General features: G+C 36.3%; 6 protein-coding genes across 6 annotated transcripts; 1 reads left to right on the forward strand and 5 right to left on the reverse strand.

Moving 5' to 3' along the window:
* EV154DRAFT_575548 (uncharacterized protein) lies at positions 1-1,934 on the reverse strand (the record flags this gene model as incomplete). Its single annotated transcript, XM_051606455.1, has 5 exons — positions 1-302; positions 380-550; positions 606-989; positions 1,052-1,115; positions 1,542-1,934. The coding sequence occupies 5 exons, from the start codon at positions 1,932-1,934 to the stop codon at positions 1-3; spliced, it is 1,314 nt and encodes a 437-aa protein (XP_051453083.1).
* Positions 1,935-6,024: 4,090 nt separating this feature from the next.
* EV154DRAFT_485832 (uncharacterized protein) lies at positions 6,025-6,402 on the forward strand (the record flags this gene model as incomplete). Its single annotated transcript, XM_051598781.1, has 1 exon — positions 6,025-6,402. One exon carries the CDS (start codon positions 6,025-6,027, stop codon positions 6,400-6,402), a length of 378 nt encoding a protein of 125 aa, XP_051453084.1.
* A 284-nt stretch (positions 6,403-6,686) lies between these two features.
* EV154DRAFT_568379 (uncharacterized protein) lies at positions 6,687-7,019 on the reverse strand (the record flags this gene model as incomplete). The annotated part of the gene is made up of 1 exon (XM_051606073.1): positions 6,687-7,019. The coding sequence occupies one exon, from the start codon at positions 7,017-7,019 to the stop codon at positions 6,687-6,689; it is 333 nt and encodes a 110-aa protein (XP_051453085.1).
* Positions 6,741-8,769, reverse strand: EV154DRAFT_606206 (uncharacterized protein; the record flags this gene model as incomplete). The annotated part of the gene is made up of 4 exons (XM_051607523.1): positions 6,741-7,347; positions 7,435-7,844; positions 7,928-8,028; positions 8,223-8,769. The coding sequence occupies 4 exons, from the start codon at positions 8,767-8,769 to the stop codon at positions 7,086-7,088; spliced, it is 1,320 nt and encodes a 439-aa protein (XP_051453086.1). The 3' UTR covers positions 6,741-7,085.
* Positions 8,770-8,802: 33 nt separating this feature from the next.
* Positions 8,803-9,860, reverse strand: EV154DRAFT_568381 (uncharacterized protein; the record flags this gene model as incomplete). The annotated part of the gene is made up of 2 exons (XM_051606074.1): positions 8,803-9,658; positions 9,727-9,860. 2 exons carry the CDS (start codon positions 9,858-9,860, stop codon positions 8,803-8,805), a joined length of 990 nt encoding a protein of 329 aa, XP_051453087.1.
* A 6,570-nt stretch (positions 9,861-16,430) lies between these two features.
* Positions 16,431-17,636, reverse strand: EV154DRAFT_523699 (uncharacterized protein). The gene is made up of 5 exons (XM_051603131.1): positions 17,351-17,636; positions 17,015-17,269; positions 16,858-16,881; positions 16,729-16,791; positions 16,431-16,676 (listed from the first exon to the last, which is right to left on the reverse strand). The coding sequence occupies exons 1-5, from the start codon at positions 17,604-17,606 to the stop codon at positions 16,444-16,446; spliced, it is 831 nt and encodes a 276-aa protein (XP_051453088.1). The 5' UTR covers positions 17,607-17,636; the 3' UTR covers positions 16,431-16,443.

Raw genomic sequence — 17,636 nt, forward strand, 5'->3', positions numbered from 1 at the left:
TTATTCTAACGGACCTCTTTTAAGAAGCTCTACTTCTTGTTCATAGATCGTGTTGACTGTCTCAATTGGCAGGTCTAGTTTTAAAAGCTCAAAACGACGATTCCCTATCTGCATGAGACTATCGTTCCATTTGGCCTCTGCATTCTGCCTTGTTCTTTCTTTTATGCATGTTTCCAGAGCCGCAACAGACGTCGACTTTTCACTGTCATTGGTAGCATTTGAACATGATTCACTTCTACCAGCACGATTGCCATTAGCTCCAGTTTCAATTGCAAGACGTTCCATAAGCTCATCATACATAACTAGGAGTTTTTTGTTTTTTTTTGTTTTTTGTTTCTTTTGCTCTTCTTGTCTTCGTTATCCTTCTCAGACTCTTCACCGGCAACGTCATCAATTGATCGCTTATTGTGAATACTCTCAATAAACGTTTCTTTATTGAAAGGCTTATCTTGAATAGTTCCTGTGTCTGCAGCCCAAGAATCGTCCGTAAACCTATCAGAAAGATGTGGCTCCAATTCGAAGTACTGGGGACATGTTTCCAATACTTTTTCTACGAATATCTATAGGTGAGCATGGTATAAAGGACAATATATTACATCGCTTACTCTTGAACTCTTCGGACATGCTTACACCTGGGACGTCGCCTTTAGCTCCTGCACCCGTTTGGTTAAAGAGTCTTGCCGCTTCTCCATACGACGCCAACATATTCATAATTTGGGTGCGAATAGTTTCCTTCTTTCGTTTGATGCCATGCTTGGCAAACTCGTCCGCACATTGTTGAGATACCCATGGTCGTGATTTTCCCTGGGTTGTATTTCCCGTTCTTTTATCTGGAATACCACTCCAAATATCAAGGTACTTGCCATTGTTATCCAACAAAAAATCCTTGACGCGGTCCATTGCCGGTTTATTGTCATCACCTTCTCCGACAAACCATGACCTGTTTTTTCTATGTTGATCATCAGACTGGGTACTTGTAGAGCCTTCCGCTTGTCTTATTTCTGGTTGTTGTTTAATTCGACATTTCTGGGTAGCACCTCCCTCTCTTTACCTTTATCTTTGCGGATGTTAGGAGCGACTGGAGATGGGTGACTATTTGTATCGTTCGTCGAAAGCTTCGTAATATCCATAGTTAAAAATTTGAATCGTTTATTATGTTAAGTTTTTAAAAAAAAAGCGATGAATAAGTGAATTATGTCGATGAAGCATGAAATATTGTGTCATGGAACACTAAATTTTAACACTAATTTAGACTATTTTTTTGTTTTTGCAACTATTTTGTTGCAAAAACTTGCAAAAAATCATTGACCAATCATATACCAGAAATTTTTTTGCAGAATTTAAGGTTTTGGATTCTGAAACCCCCTATTGATGTCATAGATATGGACTTATGTAATGCAGCAACAATATAGCAGATCACCACATCTGATATTCAATTTTGATAAGGTATCAGTTCCCAATAATACATCGTAGTTCATGGACTCATTAAACTTAATTATTTCAAATTGATGATTAAATGAAATGTTGTTTAAATAATTTACCTTAAGCGGATCAGTTATACCGATTCTCGCACTATGCCCATCACTCGAAATAAAATTTAAGGTTCCTTTTAAGCGATTTATTTTAAATAAATTTAACTTCTTGTTATACGAAGATAAGAAAAGGCAAGTTGCCTCGCTCCCTGTATCAATTTTTGCTAATAGTTCAATTCCATGAACAATAATAGGCGTAATTAGTTTAAATGCATCTAATTTTGTGCCCATGTTAACTATTTTACCTTCATAGGATTTTTGTTCCATGTATGATACAATGTCCATATCGTTTTCATCCTCACTTTCTTCCTTAGTGGGTTCACTGGGTGCAGCTTCACAGGAGCTGACCTTCAACGCCCGAATGGTTTTATCAAACCGTTGGCAACTTTGTTGTCTCTTCATTTGCAGAAACTCCTAACACCTGTGACCTGGAGACCAAGCCTTATTGCAGTAGTTGCAGGGTTTACCAGAAGATGAACCGGCCTTGTGGAAAACGTTTCTATTACCGTAAAATTTGTTAGGAGCGCTGGGACCAGGGGCATCACTACAATCGGCCGTCACATGTGTACTAAAATAAGTTAGAGAAGTCGGTCTTTAGAAGTTGATCAGACAGACATGAATTAGAGTTCGAGTAGCTTAAGTCACAGATTATTTATTCAAGTAAAAGATAATTGTTTAATGATTAAATCTAGAAGAGTATTTATACTAAATATTCTGGATAAACTATTTGTATAATATATCTTGCAAAGGTACGAAGGTAGTAATTGGTGTTTGTCTTAAACTAATAATGTTGAGGAAAGAAGTTGTTTTCTATTGTGGTTATACTTTGAATGTCCGAAGCTGGACTCACAACAGTACGATTCTTTCCATGAATTTTGCAAAATAACTTCTTGTCACCAGCAGATTTCCCACCTACTGCTGTGGTATTTGACAAAAATATTACAATGAAAAAGTAATGAGAAAAAAGTATATCTTTATTCGAGGTAAAAATAGACTAAAAGAACTCTGCTGCGATGAAATAATTGATCCTTTTTATATTGAGCAACTTCCCCTGGTAGTTGTGTTGAGTCAACCTTTCTGCTCTTGTAATAAATCTATACTCAGTTTCCCGCCTTACATTAAATGAATTCTACTCGTTAGAATTGATTTCAAATAACGTCGCCCTGAATCAACCGATCTGGGACACTCTTATTGTTCTGTTTAAAATATAGAATTCCAGTAAGGTATTGTGTAATGGTGGCTAGTTAAAAGATGCATAAGGTTTTTGTGTTTAATCGGCTGTGGTAGAACATGTAGTTATGTCTGATCATTTATCCATTCTGTTAATTATTTTTATCTAAGACATGGGTAAATATGTAATCCTAAATATAGAACATCTTATCGATGTTTGTATATTTAGTTGTAGAAAATAGGCATCCAAATATTCCATGCACTACTTCTCTGATACACTCACAGTCGTATAAGTTGTGTTTATCAATATATAAGTAAATGAACCATTTATATAAATAGCTGTTCTATTCTCTCTATGTGTAGCTAATCCATTGAGAGAACTATTAATATTAAGTTTCTCTTTCTTATATTTCTTGATTTGATCAGAGAAGCTTCTCTTCCCAATTAGTAATATCGTAACTCAGTGGTATAGAATTCTATATATCGATTTTAAGCCAATCAAGCAATCTTTTAATATAGAAATATGTACTCATAGTAGGAGTCGTTGTGTAGCAGTATACAGGTGTATGATGTTACTCAATATTAAAGGATGTTTTTATTCCATGTTTTTTATTTTATTCGATTTATTTGTTTATTCTCAAATAAATCATACCCAAATACGACAACTGCTCTTCGTCCAGAATTAGCCCACTTAATAACAGCGGAGCTAAAACCTCCACCACGACCATAGTACTTGACGGGAGTATCTTCTGTGGTATTTGACAAATATTACATAGAAAAGTAATGAGATAAAAGTATATTTTTATTAGGGGTCAAAATAGACTAAAAGAACTCTGCTGCTATGAAATAATTTATCCTTTTTATATTGCACAACTCTCCTGAGTTTTAATGATGAGTCAACCTTTCTGGTTTTGGAATAGATCTATACTTTGTTTCCCGCCTTGGGTTAAATGCATACTACTCGTTATAATTGTTTCCAGATAACGTTGTCCCATATCAGTGGATCGGGAGCATGAGTATGCTAATAAATCTTTAGTATTACGAGACACTTATTTATCAGATCATGCAACGGTTACTGTAAAAGATACATACTTGTTTGTCAAGTGTAATTGGCAATAGAACATAATAGTTGATCATTTATTCATTATCTTTGTAATGAATAAATTACGATCCCAAATATAAAATGTCTTATCGATATTTGTATATTTGGTTGTAGAAGCTAGGTATCCATTAATTCATACACTATTTCTTTATACTCTTTATCGGCAGTATAATTATATCGATATATAAGTAAATGAACCATTTATATTAATAGCTGTTCTATTCTCTCTCTGGGTAGCTAATCCATTGAGAGAACTATTAATATTAAGTTTCTCTTTCTTATAATTTTTGATTGATCTGAGAAGCTTCTCTTCTCGATCGGTGATATCGTAACTCAGTGGTATAGCATTCTGCATCCAACTGTCATTCGTATATCGTATTTAGGCCAATCATGCAATCTTTTATATAGAAGTATGTACTCGAAGTAGGAGAAGTTGTATAGCAGTATACAAGCGTATGCTGATATGCAACATCAAAGGTTGTTTTAATTTCGTAGTTTATTTATTTAAACGATTTGCTTAATTATTCTTTAAGTGGATCGTACCCAAATACGACATCTTCCAAAAAATCACGAGCAATCTTAGATAACTTGTCGACAGTCCACGTAGAATCCTTGTTAGAATACCAAGCGATACGGGCCTCACGTTGGTCTTCTTCGGTTAATGAAACCATGAATCTTTGAACAATCATATCATTGTTCTTATCCAGATTCGCCTCAGATACCGTCTTGATAAACCTGGTTGTGTAACCCGAAATAGACTTATCCTTGTTCATTTCCATGGTGAAGACCTTGGCAGACGCATAACGATGATCGTCTTCAGTAACAAACTTTTCGATGAACGTCGCACGAGGAAATTTCTAAGAATCACATTTGAGTAAGGTTGACTCCACCCAGCTATCGTCATCAAAATGGACAGAAAATCCAATTGTTCGACTCCAATCAGCCTCCATATTAGCGCCAGCGAACATAATTTCCTTCTCAAACATCTTCAAAAAATGTTCAGTGTTTTCATAGACAATCTTTTCCTCGGGAAAAGGAAGATTAGGAAGCATGGCCTTCGTTTGGAACTTTGGGACATCCTTGGTTGACATGATTCGATTAACATAATCGCGCTTAGGTTTGACCACCTTAGAATCGTCTTCCTTCGATTCGCATTCGTTCAGTTGTTTCTTGAAAACATCCAATTGTTGTTGGAATTATACCATTCTTGCAGAGAGTTCACCGAGTCGGATAGGGTCATCTAACTCCAGTACCTCCACGTACTCCCGAGAATACACCGCCAATCTTTCATTTAATTTAGCAACACCCCGGTTCAATAAGTCTTTCGTGGATTCCAAGACATGGTCTATATCCATGCTTTTTAAATTGCCTTCTAGATTACGTACACCTTCTTCCAAATGAAGATCTAGTATCGCTAGTTACAATATCAATTAGATAACAGTCACCGGTTAAAAAAATGTTAAAAAAGGGTCTAATTGAGAATGGCAAAAACTATCACACTGACAAAAGTGGTAGTTTCTATCTACCTACCCTGTACAAAAACTAGCTGCTTAAAACTAATATGCCAAAAAGTGCTTATATAAATGAGAAATAATAGCATCCCCACTGGATTAACATGTACGAATTTCTTTAAAAATTACAGAGATGATATCTAGATCACCTGCAAATTAGATTCTACTGTAAATAATCCTTTACTATGTGCTGTAATAAATAGGTTAGGTAGATACAGCATACGTCCTAATTCAAAATCCCGCTAAGAAGCTGGATAAAAAACTAAAACTTTGAAATAAGGGTAAACAATTATAAGGCTGATGTACCGAAATTGTATAAAATTACATTAATGTAATTCACCCCCAAAAGAAGGGAATTATGTTCTGTAATTTCGCTTTTTAGGACAGAATGTCATTTTGAGTTTTAAATAATGTCACACTGGAAAAAGATAATGACCCCCCAACGAAAACGATAACATCGTCATCAGTATGTTATGCATGAATAGTGCATAAATTAAAATACACCGTATATATTTCTAAAAACCGAAATTCCCCTTCTTTCTCTCATGTACTTTTTTAACAAACATATACCTCTAGCGCATAATGTTGATGTCTTACGAAGTAAATTCTATGTATAAGACAAAATTGTGTTGTACGATAAGCAAGATTTTTTAAAGTCGGTCAGTCTCTCCCTTCTCTTAATTTTACATAAAAAATAAAATAAAAACTTATGCCAAAAAGCAAAAACACTCCTAACCGTGGATACGATCCTAGACTTCTACCTTCTGGTCATTGTTTTTGTATGTATGAACCCTATGAAAGCTGCGATGTATTGGAACTCAAGCAGGATTACGTATATGAATTTCTTGACGAGGGTGGAGTTTGTCCTTGTATTATAGAGAACAACAAAAAATTTGAAAATAGGATTAACTACTTAAAAAAAAAAGCAAAGAAAACTGGTTCCTCATTCTGTAAACCTGGTCCTAGAACTGAAAGAGTATATGATATGAGCGCTTTTGATGATGACGATTCAGACTATGGTGATGGTGATAACAATGATGATTCCTTTGGCTACACACCCAGAGCAGCCATTGCCTTTCTAGGCTGAGTCACACACGGGTGAATGATAATCCCAAAAATAAATGAAATCCATTGGATGCTATTTTTTTTAAAAAAAAAAATGCATAGCGTCCCCCCAAGGCTCCCCATTAAGACAAATTTGTGCATCATTGTTATTTTGTTTACATCCCAAGTGTCCCCCACCACTTCAAATCCGCCCCCAAATCATGTTTGCATGACGTGGACGGCTTTTCAAATGAACTTAACAAAAAATTAAAAAAAAAAGGTCCTTTACGTTTTTTTTATAACAAAATAATGTGTGAATAAATATATCTAAAAGTTTGGTAATCTTACGATTTTTTCCAAACTACAACGCGTGTTGAGAAGCCACCAAATGCTACCGAATTTTGATTTGTTAATACTCAACGTCGAAGAAGTGTCGTAATCCGAAGAGATAGGAGGTTGTGACATGTCCAGCAAGAATTCAACGCGATTTTGTTCATGACCAGCAATTACAAAATCGTCACCTGGTAGTCTACGAGTTATAACATTGCCAGCAACATCTAAAACGCAGCTTTCATAAATACTTGATTGTGGACCTTGCGAAAAGGAGTCATGACAAACGAAATCATATGCTTGGACGAGGAAGTCTTGGCCGTTTTTCATAACAATTTTACCAAGGGAAAGACCGCTTGACTTGGAACTGTTACCATTGCGAAAGACACCAGTAGTTCAAAGTGCAAGCTTTTTCTGGCTGTTGATGTTGTCTAATAATTCAAGCTCGCTTTGATTAATCGTTGCATCAAACGATTCCAGAACTTTGACGCCACACGTTTCCCAAACTGAAAAAGACGGATCCTTAACAAATAAACCACCTTGACTGATATGACGAAGCATGAACTCTTCGGCAAATCGAACAGCAACATCTCGCCCACCGTTCTGTCTGTTAGTATGGCACAACAGCTCACGCATGAACTTGTGTTGCTGCTCACCTCTTTCAGTCTCGGTATGAGGACCACCGGAAAACCGTTCAACATCTTGTCAAATATGGATCAATAAATGGGATTTCAGTCGGTTGCACAATGACGAAAAGTTCATTTTGGTGATAGCTTCTGTTCCAGCAGCAGCAGATCTTCTTCTAGTCAAAACGGTCGTATGATGTAAGTCGTCCATAGCTGTGATGGTCTTTGACACAGTTATATCTAATATTTGCTTGTAGTAGTGAAAATTGTCGATTTTTTCCATGTATACCAGTGAAGCGAGTAAGCCGAGATTGTCAAAGCATTCAAACATGGATCTAAAGGAATCTTGATTTTCATCGAACAATGAAGGATTGAAAAAGTTTGCTTTTTGCAAAAGTGTTGGGAGTAGTTGTACGAGGATTTTGAAATCTCTTCCGACAAAAGAGCGAAATGCGGTTAATGAAGATGTAAGGTTGCAATGCAATGCTTTGAAGTTGTAGTTTCGGAAAAATAGACTTAACAGTTGAAGCTGTACATCGTTTAAAAAAAGTCATGAGCGAGTTTAAAACAGTATTTGGTCATTCCCAAAAGCAAAGTGTGCAAGATTTCTACAGGCAAATCTTGAGACAAATCGACCGCCTTTAACTTCAACAAATCCTCAGCACCTGTTAGCTTGAACCCGATTTCTCCCCATTTGTTCGAACTTCCAGGTTCTTTTATGTTTCCTTGGTTTGTTACCCGCCCTCTGTTAGGAAGATAAACCGGGGATGAACGCTCTGGTTGTTCCGGGTTTACAAAAGAAAGAAAATCTTCTAATGTTCTTGACTCAGCAGTGTACGTTTCGGAGCTATACCTCAAGGCTATTGGCTGTTTTCCAGTGGTGATAGGCATTGGTGGATCAGCTTACCAATAACAGAATCTACATGGGTGATTACCCTTGATCCTTTCCTTAAGGCTAGTTCCGCCTGACGAACGTTGTCTCCACGAAAAAGCAGTACAGGTGCAATCACAAAAACATTTTTTTGAAGTTCGGCATCATACATCACTATTCCTTTTTCCAACTCGAGTAAATCTTCTGTCAAAGGCTTAACCATTTCCATTGCGGTGACTTTGTGATTACTGGTACACAGAAAGAAATGATTTTCGTACTTGTTGCTATCCTCAAGATCGAACGCAGCAATGTCCATCACCCAGCTGTCGAAACAGTTCCATTTTTTAGATCTATTGCCGCTAGTATCGTCCGAAAACAAAGAAATAGGAACTACCCGAACTGTCATTTGTCGATTTGAACTGACATATGGTACTCGCTCACGAAATTTAAGGCCTTCAGTCATCATGACAAAATGGCGTGGAATCAGTTGATTGAAAGATGTATATCTCACTTCACCATTATTGTCAATTATTTTGGAGCATAATCGAGGATGGCATTGTTCAAGAAGCTGGAAAACCGTCATACAAAAAAGTATATCTGTTACGGGAATGTTGGATCAAGTTGAATCAATAGCTGCTGACTGGAAATTATCTGTAAAATCGATGGGAAAAACATTGACAAAGAGGCCATCGTTCACTGTCAGAAATTTAGCGATAATATATAGCTGTTGTTGGCGTTGTCGTTGATTTGGGCGGGTACTGACTACATCACCAATCCAAAAATCCGTATCAGCATTTGTGAATTCTTTAGCTACGATTGGCGACTGGAAATGTTTATTATCTTTCCATTTCCGTCCTTGATTCAAATGATAACGCTGGTTTGGAGTGAAATCTGGTAACGATTTAAAAAGTTTAGTTTTTTGCTGATTAGCCATAACCAAACCCAAATGATTTGATGGCTTTATGAAAAATAATTCCACAGACCGGTCATCTCCCTTTGGAATAGTAGCCTTATCAACTTCAAGACGAGGGAATTTTCTTCTGGTGTCATGGCTTTTGCAAATACGGTCATCCTTTGGTATGTTGCGCAGAGGATTAAATCCTTCTGGTCTTTGCTGAATCAAATCCCTTTCTTGATGGGATATCGTAATCAATTCGCGCAGCAAATGCATGGTCTTCTTTATTAATCGGATGGATGTTTTGTCTTGTGAACCCTTAAAGAACATCAAGATCTTCATTTCCATTTCATTTTTAAAAGGATAGAAAGGACTAGAGCTAAAGACAGATGTACTTTGATAGGTATTAGGTCCTTCAACTTCATCATTGCTTGACTCAGAAAGAGACTCATCATCAGATTCAAACGGATAGGCAAGGTTAGCACCGTCATCCTCTTCCGAGCTATCAAAATAATCATTGGCATCGGCGGTTTCAGTGGTTTCATCTACTGGATCATGGTTATCGTTTGTAGGAGTACTATCAATGATGTTTTGGTAAGTATATGTATTTTTTGAAGTCTTTTTTGTTTTTATAGTAATTCTTACTCAACATGTGCGTTACTTGCACGCCCATGGATGATTCTTTGATGACGGTTAAAGTTAGTATTGGTTTTGAGATCTATGTTACAACTTGTGCAGAAAGTATCATCATTGTGAATAGAGAATACGTTAAAAGACATTGCTTTGCGTTGTGAGTATAATTGAAATTATGAAGTTTTGCAAAACATTTTCACTGCCTTCATTTATAGATTTGGTCTCATGCTGTGTAACAAAATGCTGATGCTTTTAAATCACATTTTTTCTTTCTTTCTTTTTAATCAAAAATATGATTGACTTGCGTTTTGTTTTAAGAAGCCATCGTCTTAAGGTAATTAATACACATATTATAAGAACCTCGTTAACAGTTCATTAATCAACAGGAAATTGAATGCAAGTATTGCTTTGTGTACTGTGGGTAATATACACGCGTTTTTGTTAATCCTTATTTTCTGTGCATTTATTAACATATTATATCCTCTCCAAAGCTGCTTTTCACTCTTGGCGTTCTGAATCCTAGTAAGGTATGACATTTCCATCTTTTTCATATCATTTTTCCTTTCTAAAATGAATTTTTTTTAGTGTATTTTTCCCTCTGTTTCTCCCTCTCTTAAAAGTACAAGGTACGCGGGCTTAGGATAATACCAATACTACCGTTATGTTCTCTAACATGCTTTTTACAATAGTATCCTTCTCTTTTATATTTTGGTATTTGCTTTTATCGCGCTACGACTGGACATCCCCATCCAAAGCAACCGTTTTTTATGATTATTTGTATACATTTTATCCAAAAAAATTTTATTATTTTGATGCTACGTAATCGCTTTTATATCGTTTTTTGACCCCCAATGAAGACCCCCAATAGACCCCCAAAGACCCCCCAGCTCACTTCCCCCCATTCCCAAAATGGTCCGAAATCATTCACCGATGTTTACAAACAAACCTGCAAAAAAATCCTCTGGGTGTGTACACAGAAATTTGGGACATCCATAGAGAGAATTTTACGGCCGACTCTGAGTATACGTATCGTGAAAGCCTTGCTAATGATGGTGTTGATAATTAGGAATGTCCAATCGATCTGGATGAGCAAGATACTGCTTTTATAACGATTCAGAGAATCTTGGATATTGAAAACCGATTACTTATAAATTATAAGAATATTCTAAATTTTACTTGAATATCTCAACCAAATCCATGGACAAATCGATGATATAATTTAACAAGTAAGATTAACGAGATTGCAAAAAGTAACTGACTTTTATTAACATAAAATTTAGGGTCATTTATATACATATTCAATTCGACCTCCTTCTTAGACAGGGCTAGATAACAGGCATGATTATGACTAACACGCCATATCTCAAAGTAAGTAATCCAATGAAAATCATTTAGAAGAAAAAATAATGGTACAAGGTTCCGTAAAGAGTTTGTAGTGTCACTTGACGCGTCCATTAAAAATTCATCAAAAAATATTCAAAAATTTATCGTGTTTATGCCTACATTCTGTACTAAAATCGCACTATTTAACATATAAAATCGCATATAAAATCATTCCATCGATCCTTGATTGACAGGTACATAATATCCTAACACTCATAAAAAATAATGGCTTATAAAATATCCTGAGCTATACATTTACAACTCAGGGTTACTAGATATTCCAATAGAAGATCCCATTTCGAATAATAGATTGGCTACACTGATAAGGCTCATCAGTCATTAGTAAATACAGCCAATAATACCAAATGAACACAAACTAGCCTATAATTTTACCCACGCTTTAAATAACTATAAATACCCCCTTTCTTTCAGAGATGAAAGAGGGATTCACTTTTAATAAGAATAAAAAAGCCTACAAGCAATATTAATCTTATTCTTCCTATTTTTTATCTTTTATTTTTCCGTGTCAAACAAACCGTTTTTCCACACATTCAAATCTCGCTTGTCATTGGCCTCCTATAATCTGATTAGTAACGTGCTTTCATTTTTAAATAGCGGTTTTTTGGATTTTGTTTCAATTTTTTTTTTCGAAATCGAAATGGTGGCATGTGTTTTTTTTCTAGAATCCTGTCGTGATCGAGGCTATATGCTTAATATATGACTCTATCTACACTTCTTAAATCTTCCATTTGAAAATCCTAGATATAATTCTTATTGATACTGTTATATTAAATACTGATCATTTACTTTATGTACAGGCTTGATATCATATCATCCTTCATACAAGTATAAAACATACATTTAGATATTACCATTGATATAAAAACATATGAAGATTACATCAGCTACATTGAGGTGCTACAACTATCTGAATTAAGAACTACATTTTCCCCTGAATATTGTGCTACAAGACATACACTGTTTAAGAATGAATGTTATTGTTATTGTTATTGACATCTCAGTATGGCCTTTCTATATGGGATCATTACATCCGAGTATTATCTGGATGAATCTACCCATGAACGTCATCAGCCCATCTGTGAGCAATATCTGAAATAATGTGTATATAAAAACCCCCTTTTATTTGTTTAATAAACCGTTAGTTAATTTTTGCAAATTTGATAATTTTCTTGTTTTTATTTTATAAGTCTTCATCGATTTCCACAAATTCCTAAGCTAGACATTCATCTGAATGTTCATTCTTAATGGTTTTGACTCATTGTGACGATGCTCATTGTGCAATTTTTTTTATTTAGTCAATAAACCAGTATCACGTCTAATTTTTTTGTGAGATAAATATGACTTGCTGACAAATTTTTTTTACTTCCTGCACGACTTCTCTACCGTCACAACAATTACTGTATGCTTCAATATAGTTCATAGATCTTTGAAAAAATCCTTTTATATGAACTACATTGGAAGCTTGATCCAAATAGTTTGATACGTTATTATCAAGAGACTTGAATGTGTAATCACATCTCAAACGTGCCTCTCTTTTGGCGGGACCCCAGTACATTTCTATCCAGTTGTATTCACAATGATACTTTGGATAGGACTCGAAAATGTGACTTGAGTCAAGAACGGCTTGCTGCAAAGCCGACTTTTGCGCCACAAAGTCGAGTCTAATTTCAAGAAAGTGACGAGCACAACACATTGATATGTGGCCTGCCTCCTTTTACTTACATAGCATTTTCCAAGCCTTGCCTTCCAGATCACAACCAGGCCATTGGCCTCTTTCCTCCAAAATCTTTCGAATACCTTTAAAGTATCGTGTATCTTTTGACTTCACGTCTTACCCCAGCCGGTTAGTGACACTGGTCTTCTTGGTGTAAAAGAAAGACTGCTCCAAGCGGGTGCCGTCGGTTAGAATTACTGTTGTGTCTTTGCACTGATACTTCTCGTTATCTTTGTATGGCTTCTCATTAAGTGTCGTACGACTTGCAACAAGAGCATCATCACCGAATGCATTGTGATTGGAACTGTTGTCAAAGAGGAAAACAGCTTGACAACCAGGGAGGAGCAGCTCAAAAAAATGGATTTCATCGTCTTGAAGCTGCTCCAACATGTCAGAGTACTTCCAGTACCCCTCTCTGCCCACACCCGCTTTGAAAAACTTCTTGAAGTCCAACCAGCACTCTTCATGGTTCCATGGCAAAGCATTGAAATTCACTGGCCATTATTGATGATCCTAGGCCCTTTTTTCCGATATGGTTCTCATCTTATAACAACCACAGATCGTACTTACCATCATTTGCATAAAATGTGGAATCATCGTTCGTAACAAACACAACTTGTTTTTTGCCTTCATCCAGAACTGGCTCAAGAATATCCTCCTCATTGGCACCAGCTTAAAATTCTGATCTTTTCATGTATTCGACCATTCTTTTAGTACATTCATCTCGCTAGGTGATCACATCTTCTCTTTCATGGATATCAAAAAAAATAGTTTTTTTATTTTTTTGGTATGAGTATCCCCATTCGGACAAATAACGGGAAATTGTTGTCATACTTAAATCACTTTCAGCCACACCAAGAACGGAAGTAATGATTTGCTCGTCGATAATTTTTTTGATGATAATCCAGGAGCGAGGAGCTGGTTTCATCTTTCGAATTTCTTTCAAAACGACCATCTTGACATCCGAGTCACTTAAAAGTGATACTCTTTTAACATGGGCGCCTTGGGAGTGATCAGAAAGCTTACCCTCGTCAATGAACTCGTTCGCCCTTTTGACAATGGTCATCCCACTGTATTCCTTTTAGTATTGGGGCCAGAATAGTTTGGCTGCTCCTTCTGAAGCCAATAGTTTCTTTTTTCCACCCAAACGATTCAAACAATATTCATACACAGATAAATACCGAGCATTATCGTCCTTCTTCTTACTCATTACGGGTAAAATAAGAGCCTGGACAGCAGACATGATTTTGTTGATGCCTTCGATTTCTTTTTCCGTGTGAGGAATCAACTTTGTTAATTGCTGAGTTTCTACACTTTTTGCAACAGCAAATCCAAAACGTTGAAAAGTCTGGTCTGGATCTACCTTTGCAGCCTCGGCATTCTTTCTCCATTTTGTTGTTCTGGATGTAGTGATGTTCTTAAGTGGTCTTTTACCTATTTCTGTATTGCTATCTAAAATAAGATCAAGAGAACTCGCCTCAGCTTGCTCGACTAGTTGATCGTGAATCAATTCAATGGTTTCCCTTTCAGGGAGTACCACTTCGGCAGATTGAATGCATCCATCTTCTCTTCTAAGTCTGTTTCTAATAGCCTTTTTTTTGTTAGGTCTGGGCATGTTATGATAGAAAAATTGCAAAAAAGATAAAAAGGATTAGCAACCATTATCTACACTCACAGACAACGTTGTATTAACTCCAACACAAAACCATACCTCGATTTAATATATATTATTCATTATCAATAAACTCAATTTTTATTCAACTTATTAGCATTGAGTGGCTTCTGTGGCTTGATCCTGGCGCGAAAATGGCCCAGCCAGAACGTAGGTTATTTTTACTGTAGCAAAGCCGAGGTCAAAAAATCACCGAAGTAGGCTGGGGCCGCGATCTCGTGTTCATAAAAGAAATACGACCATTTTTCTCTTATCGCCTTTTACCTTTTACGTCTAACCTAACCCTTCAACCTCTTTATTATTGTACTAACTAAATCTATAACTAGGCATTATCCAAATGGTTATTCTCAGAGACACAAAACCCGGATGCGACATAGATAGATCTCGTTGCCATGTCTGTTCAAGGGAATTTTTATCGCCATCTAATAGAAACAAGCACGCACTTCGGTTCCACAATACACCCACCCCTGCGAATGTTGGAAGACCCTCAATAGGTGGAAAAAACCAACCTAACCATAAGTACTACAAGAAAAGTACAACAGAACAAGTCAGACCATAGTGCGCATTGCTTTTGACATCAGCAAGAGAAGAATTCACGGCTTTCGACAAAGGGTTCTTGTTAGCGTTGTATCGTACTTACCTTAAATAATGGCATTTACAACTCGAAAAGTCACTGCAGATTATGACTCTCCCATCACTCAACCATTGGCAAAGCGACTCAAGCTACTGGGAATATTTGACATTCGAACTCGCGGTCCGTTACGAGCGAAATTATTAATTGTTCTTTGAGCATGAATTCTTCTTTAATTTGACGTCTCCCCTGAGTATTATATATTCTAGCAATTGCTACTCTCGCGAGCATATAATTGTTTGTCAAAAGTTCTGGACTACCCCTATGTCTAAATTTAATTGTTTAGTTAGAGCTTACTGCAAAGTTTTTATGGGATATCATCATGCTCAATAATAAATTGACTTACATATTAAAAATCAAATAAAACATATTGTCTTCGCATTATTTTAAGAAAGATCAAGAAAGTCTTAAACTAACTTCTAGCCTTTCACAATTAAAGAGAATATGTAGTATACATTTTTGTGTTTATTTTAAAGACTCATACATTCTTGTGCTTATTTCAAACACTTATGGCATTCGATGTGCGAAAAAAAAACATGACATTTTTAAAAAGTAAATTTATTTTTTTTGAAAAAAAAAAAAAATCCGGCCGTACTCAAGGCTAATCGGCCTTCCCGGGGAAATTTTTCTAATCCGATATGACACACTTTTCTTTAATATCACATGAGCTTAAACGTATTTGGAACTGAAAAATGATAATGCATATTAAAAATATACGTGCTTAAAACGTAGTATATAAGGGTTCATGGTATCTTGTAAATGAAATGCATAGATCTCTTTCTTAAACAGTATAATTCGAATTTAAGTTGTCAATGTAGGCACCATGGCGTGTGGCAGAAAGTCTATCGCAGATTAGATGGCCAATTTTAAATTTATTTTCAAGAAGGTTGCATAGTTTAGTTTTGTCTGGGGCGTTAAAATTATATTAAAATCTCCAGCAAGAATTATTAATTCGGTTAAATTTATACAAGATTCTAATGCAATCAAGCATCATCGTTATTATAGCCTGTTGATATGGAGACTGACAAAACTAAACATCTGCGCATTGAAAACCATTAACTTATATGCCATCTTTGTCCAATTGTTTTAATTGATGTATTATGATGATGGGAGACATTGGGTTCAGAGAAACAGCATTGTTTATTAAACACATTCTTCCGAAAGCCCTAGAAGAGAGAAAAAGAAATTGATGACTCTTGATCTTTTGAAACTCCGGAATAAATTGAACCAAAAAAGTGGGACACGAAATTTTTTTACGCAGAAAAGCTAAAGGTCATTTTTTGAAAAATGCCCTGAAAACATTTACGTTTAATGCTCCGCATCAGGGTTTGGAGGTTCTTCCATTCTCTCCTGCGGAAGAGTTAATGAAATTTTGTTTCCCTTTACGGCTCTCAGAACAGTCTTCATGTTGCAAATTGTTTGCTCTGAAGCGTGCTTTATAGGGATGTCCCGGGGAAAACCACGCATGACCAAGTCAGCAGTTCCATCACAAACCTTTTTGTAGGGACAGGCTTTTTCATTTTCCGTACCAGGATGTTGTTCTATTAAGTAATAGTTAGTGTTGTGGAAATTCAAAGCGAGTAAATGACTTACGGTACATCTTCAGAAGTCTCTCCCTGTACTCTTTTCTAATAAGATTAGCGCTCTGGTCGTGAACTCTCATTATTAATTGAAATAGTCATGTAAGTAACATATGCATAAATAATTCAAAGCGATACGTACCTTTTTTACTAGCCCTTTGGGCAACTCCCAGACGTTATATCATATTTTCCTGAATTTGTTGGCCCAAATCTTGTTTGAGGCCATTACAGTACGCTATAGATAATATTAAAAAATTAACAATTACTTTCAAAACTGTTTTTGGGCGGGCCCAACTTACTTCCAGCAGAGAAAAAGTTCAACACAGGAGATGGGAAGCCATCTTCCGAACTAGTGGGCTTCAATCGGACAGAGAGCAGCAAGAAGTTTGAACCACAAATGGTATTGTAGGCGGCCAAGTGTTCTCGGAAGGAACTGAGTACCCGAGAATGACGCAAATGCATCTCGTCCTCACTCAAATTAGAGTCGATCCGAGCACTCTTCACAATTTCAGCCTTGTCTTCCGGTCCAAGTGTCTGGTACAATTGGTAGGCCTCTCTCTGGAAACTACCCCTTTAATATATAAACAAGCATGGTCAGTATCTAAGTGAACATTTGATGTAGTAAGGAAAGTTACCTTGAGGTTGATCGCCAGAGGAATAGTCGGCTTTCTCTTCGGCGGCCAACATTTCAGTAAAAATATTGTAAGGGCTTTTACGTTTGACTAAAATCAAAGAGGTTGCCGTATAATGAAAGCCAATCGAGGCCTCAGCCTCTGCCTTGGTGACCTTTTCTTCTTTGACCAAGATTTCTGCTGTTTCTTCAATCATTTCTCTAATCTTAGCGTTAAGATCAATGATGTGTGGCTTGTTGATTTCTGAATAACTTTCCATTTTAAAATTTGTTTTGGTAAAAAGGAAACG

Source organism: Mucor mucedo, assembly GCF_025094135.1.
Source record: "Mucor mucedo strain NRRL 3635 chromosome Unknown EV154scaffold_124, whole genome shotgun sequence".
NCBI classification, from domain to species: domain Eukaryota; kingdom Fungi; phylum Mucoromycota; class Mucoromycetes; order Mucorales; family Mucoraceae; genus Mucor; species Mucor mucedo.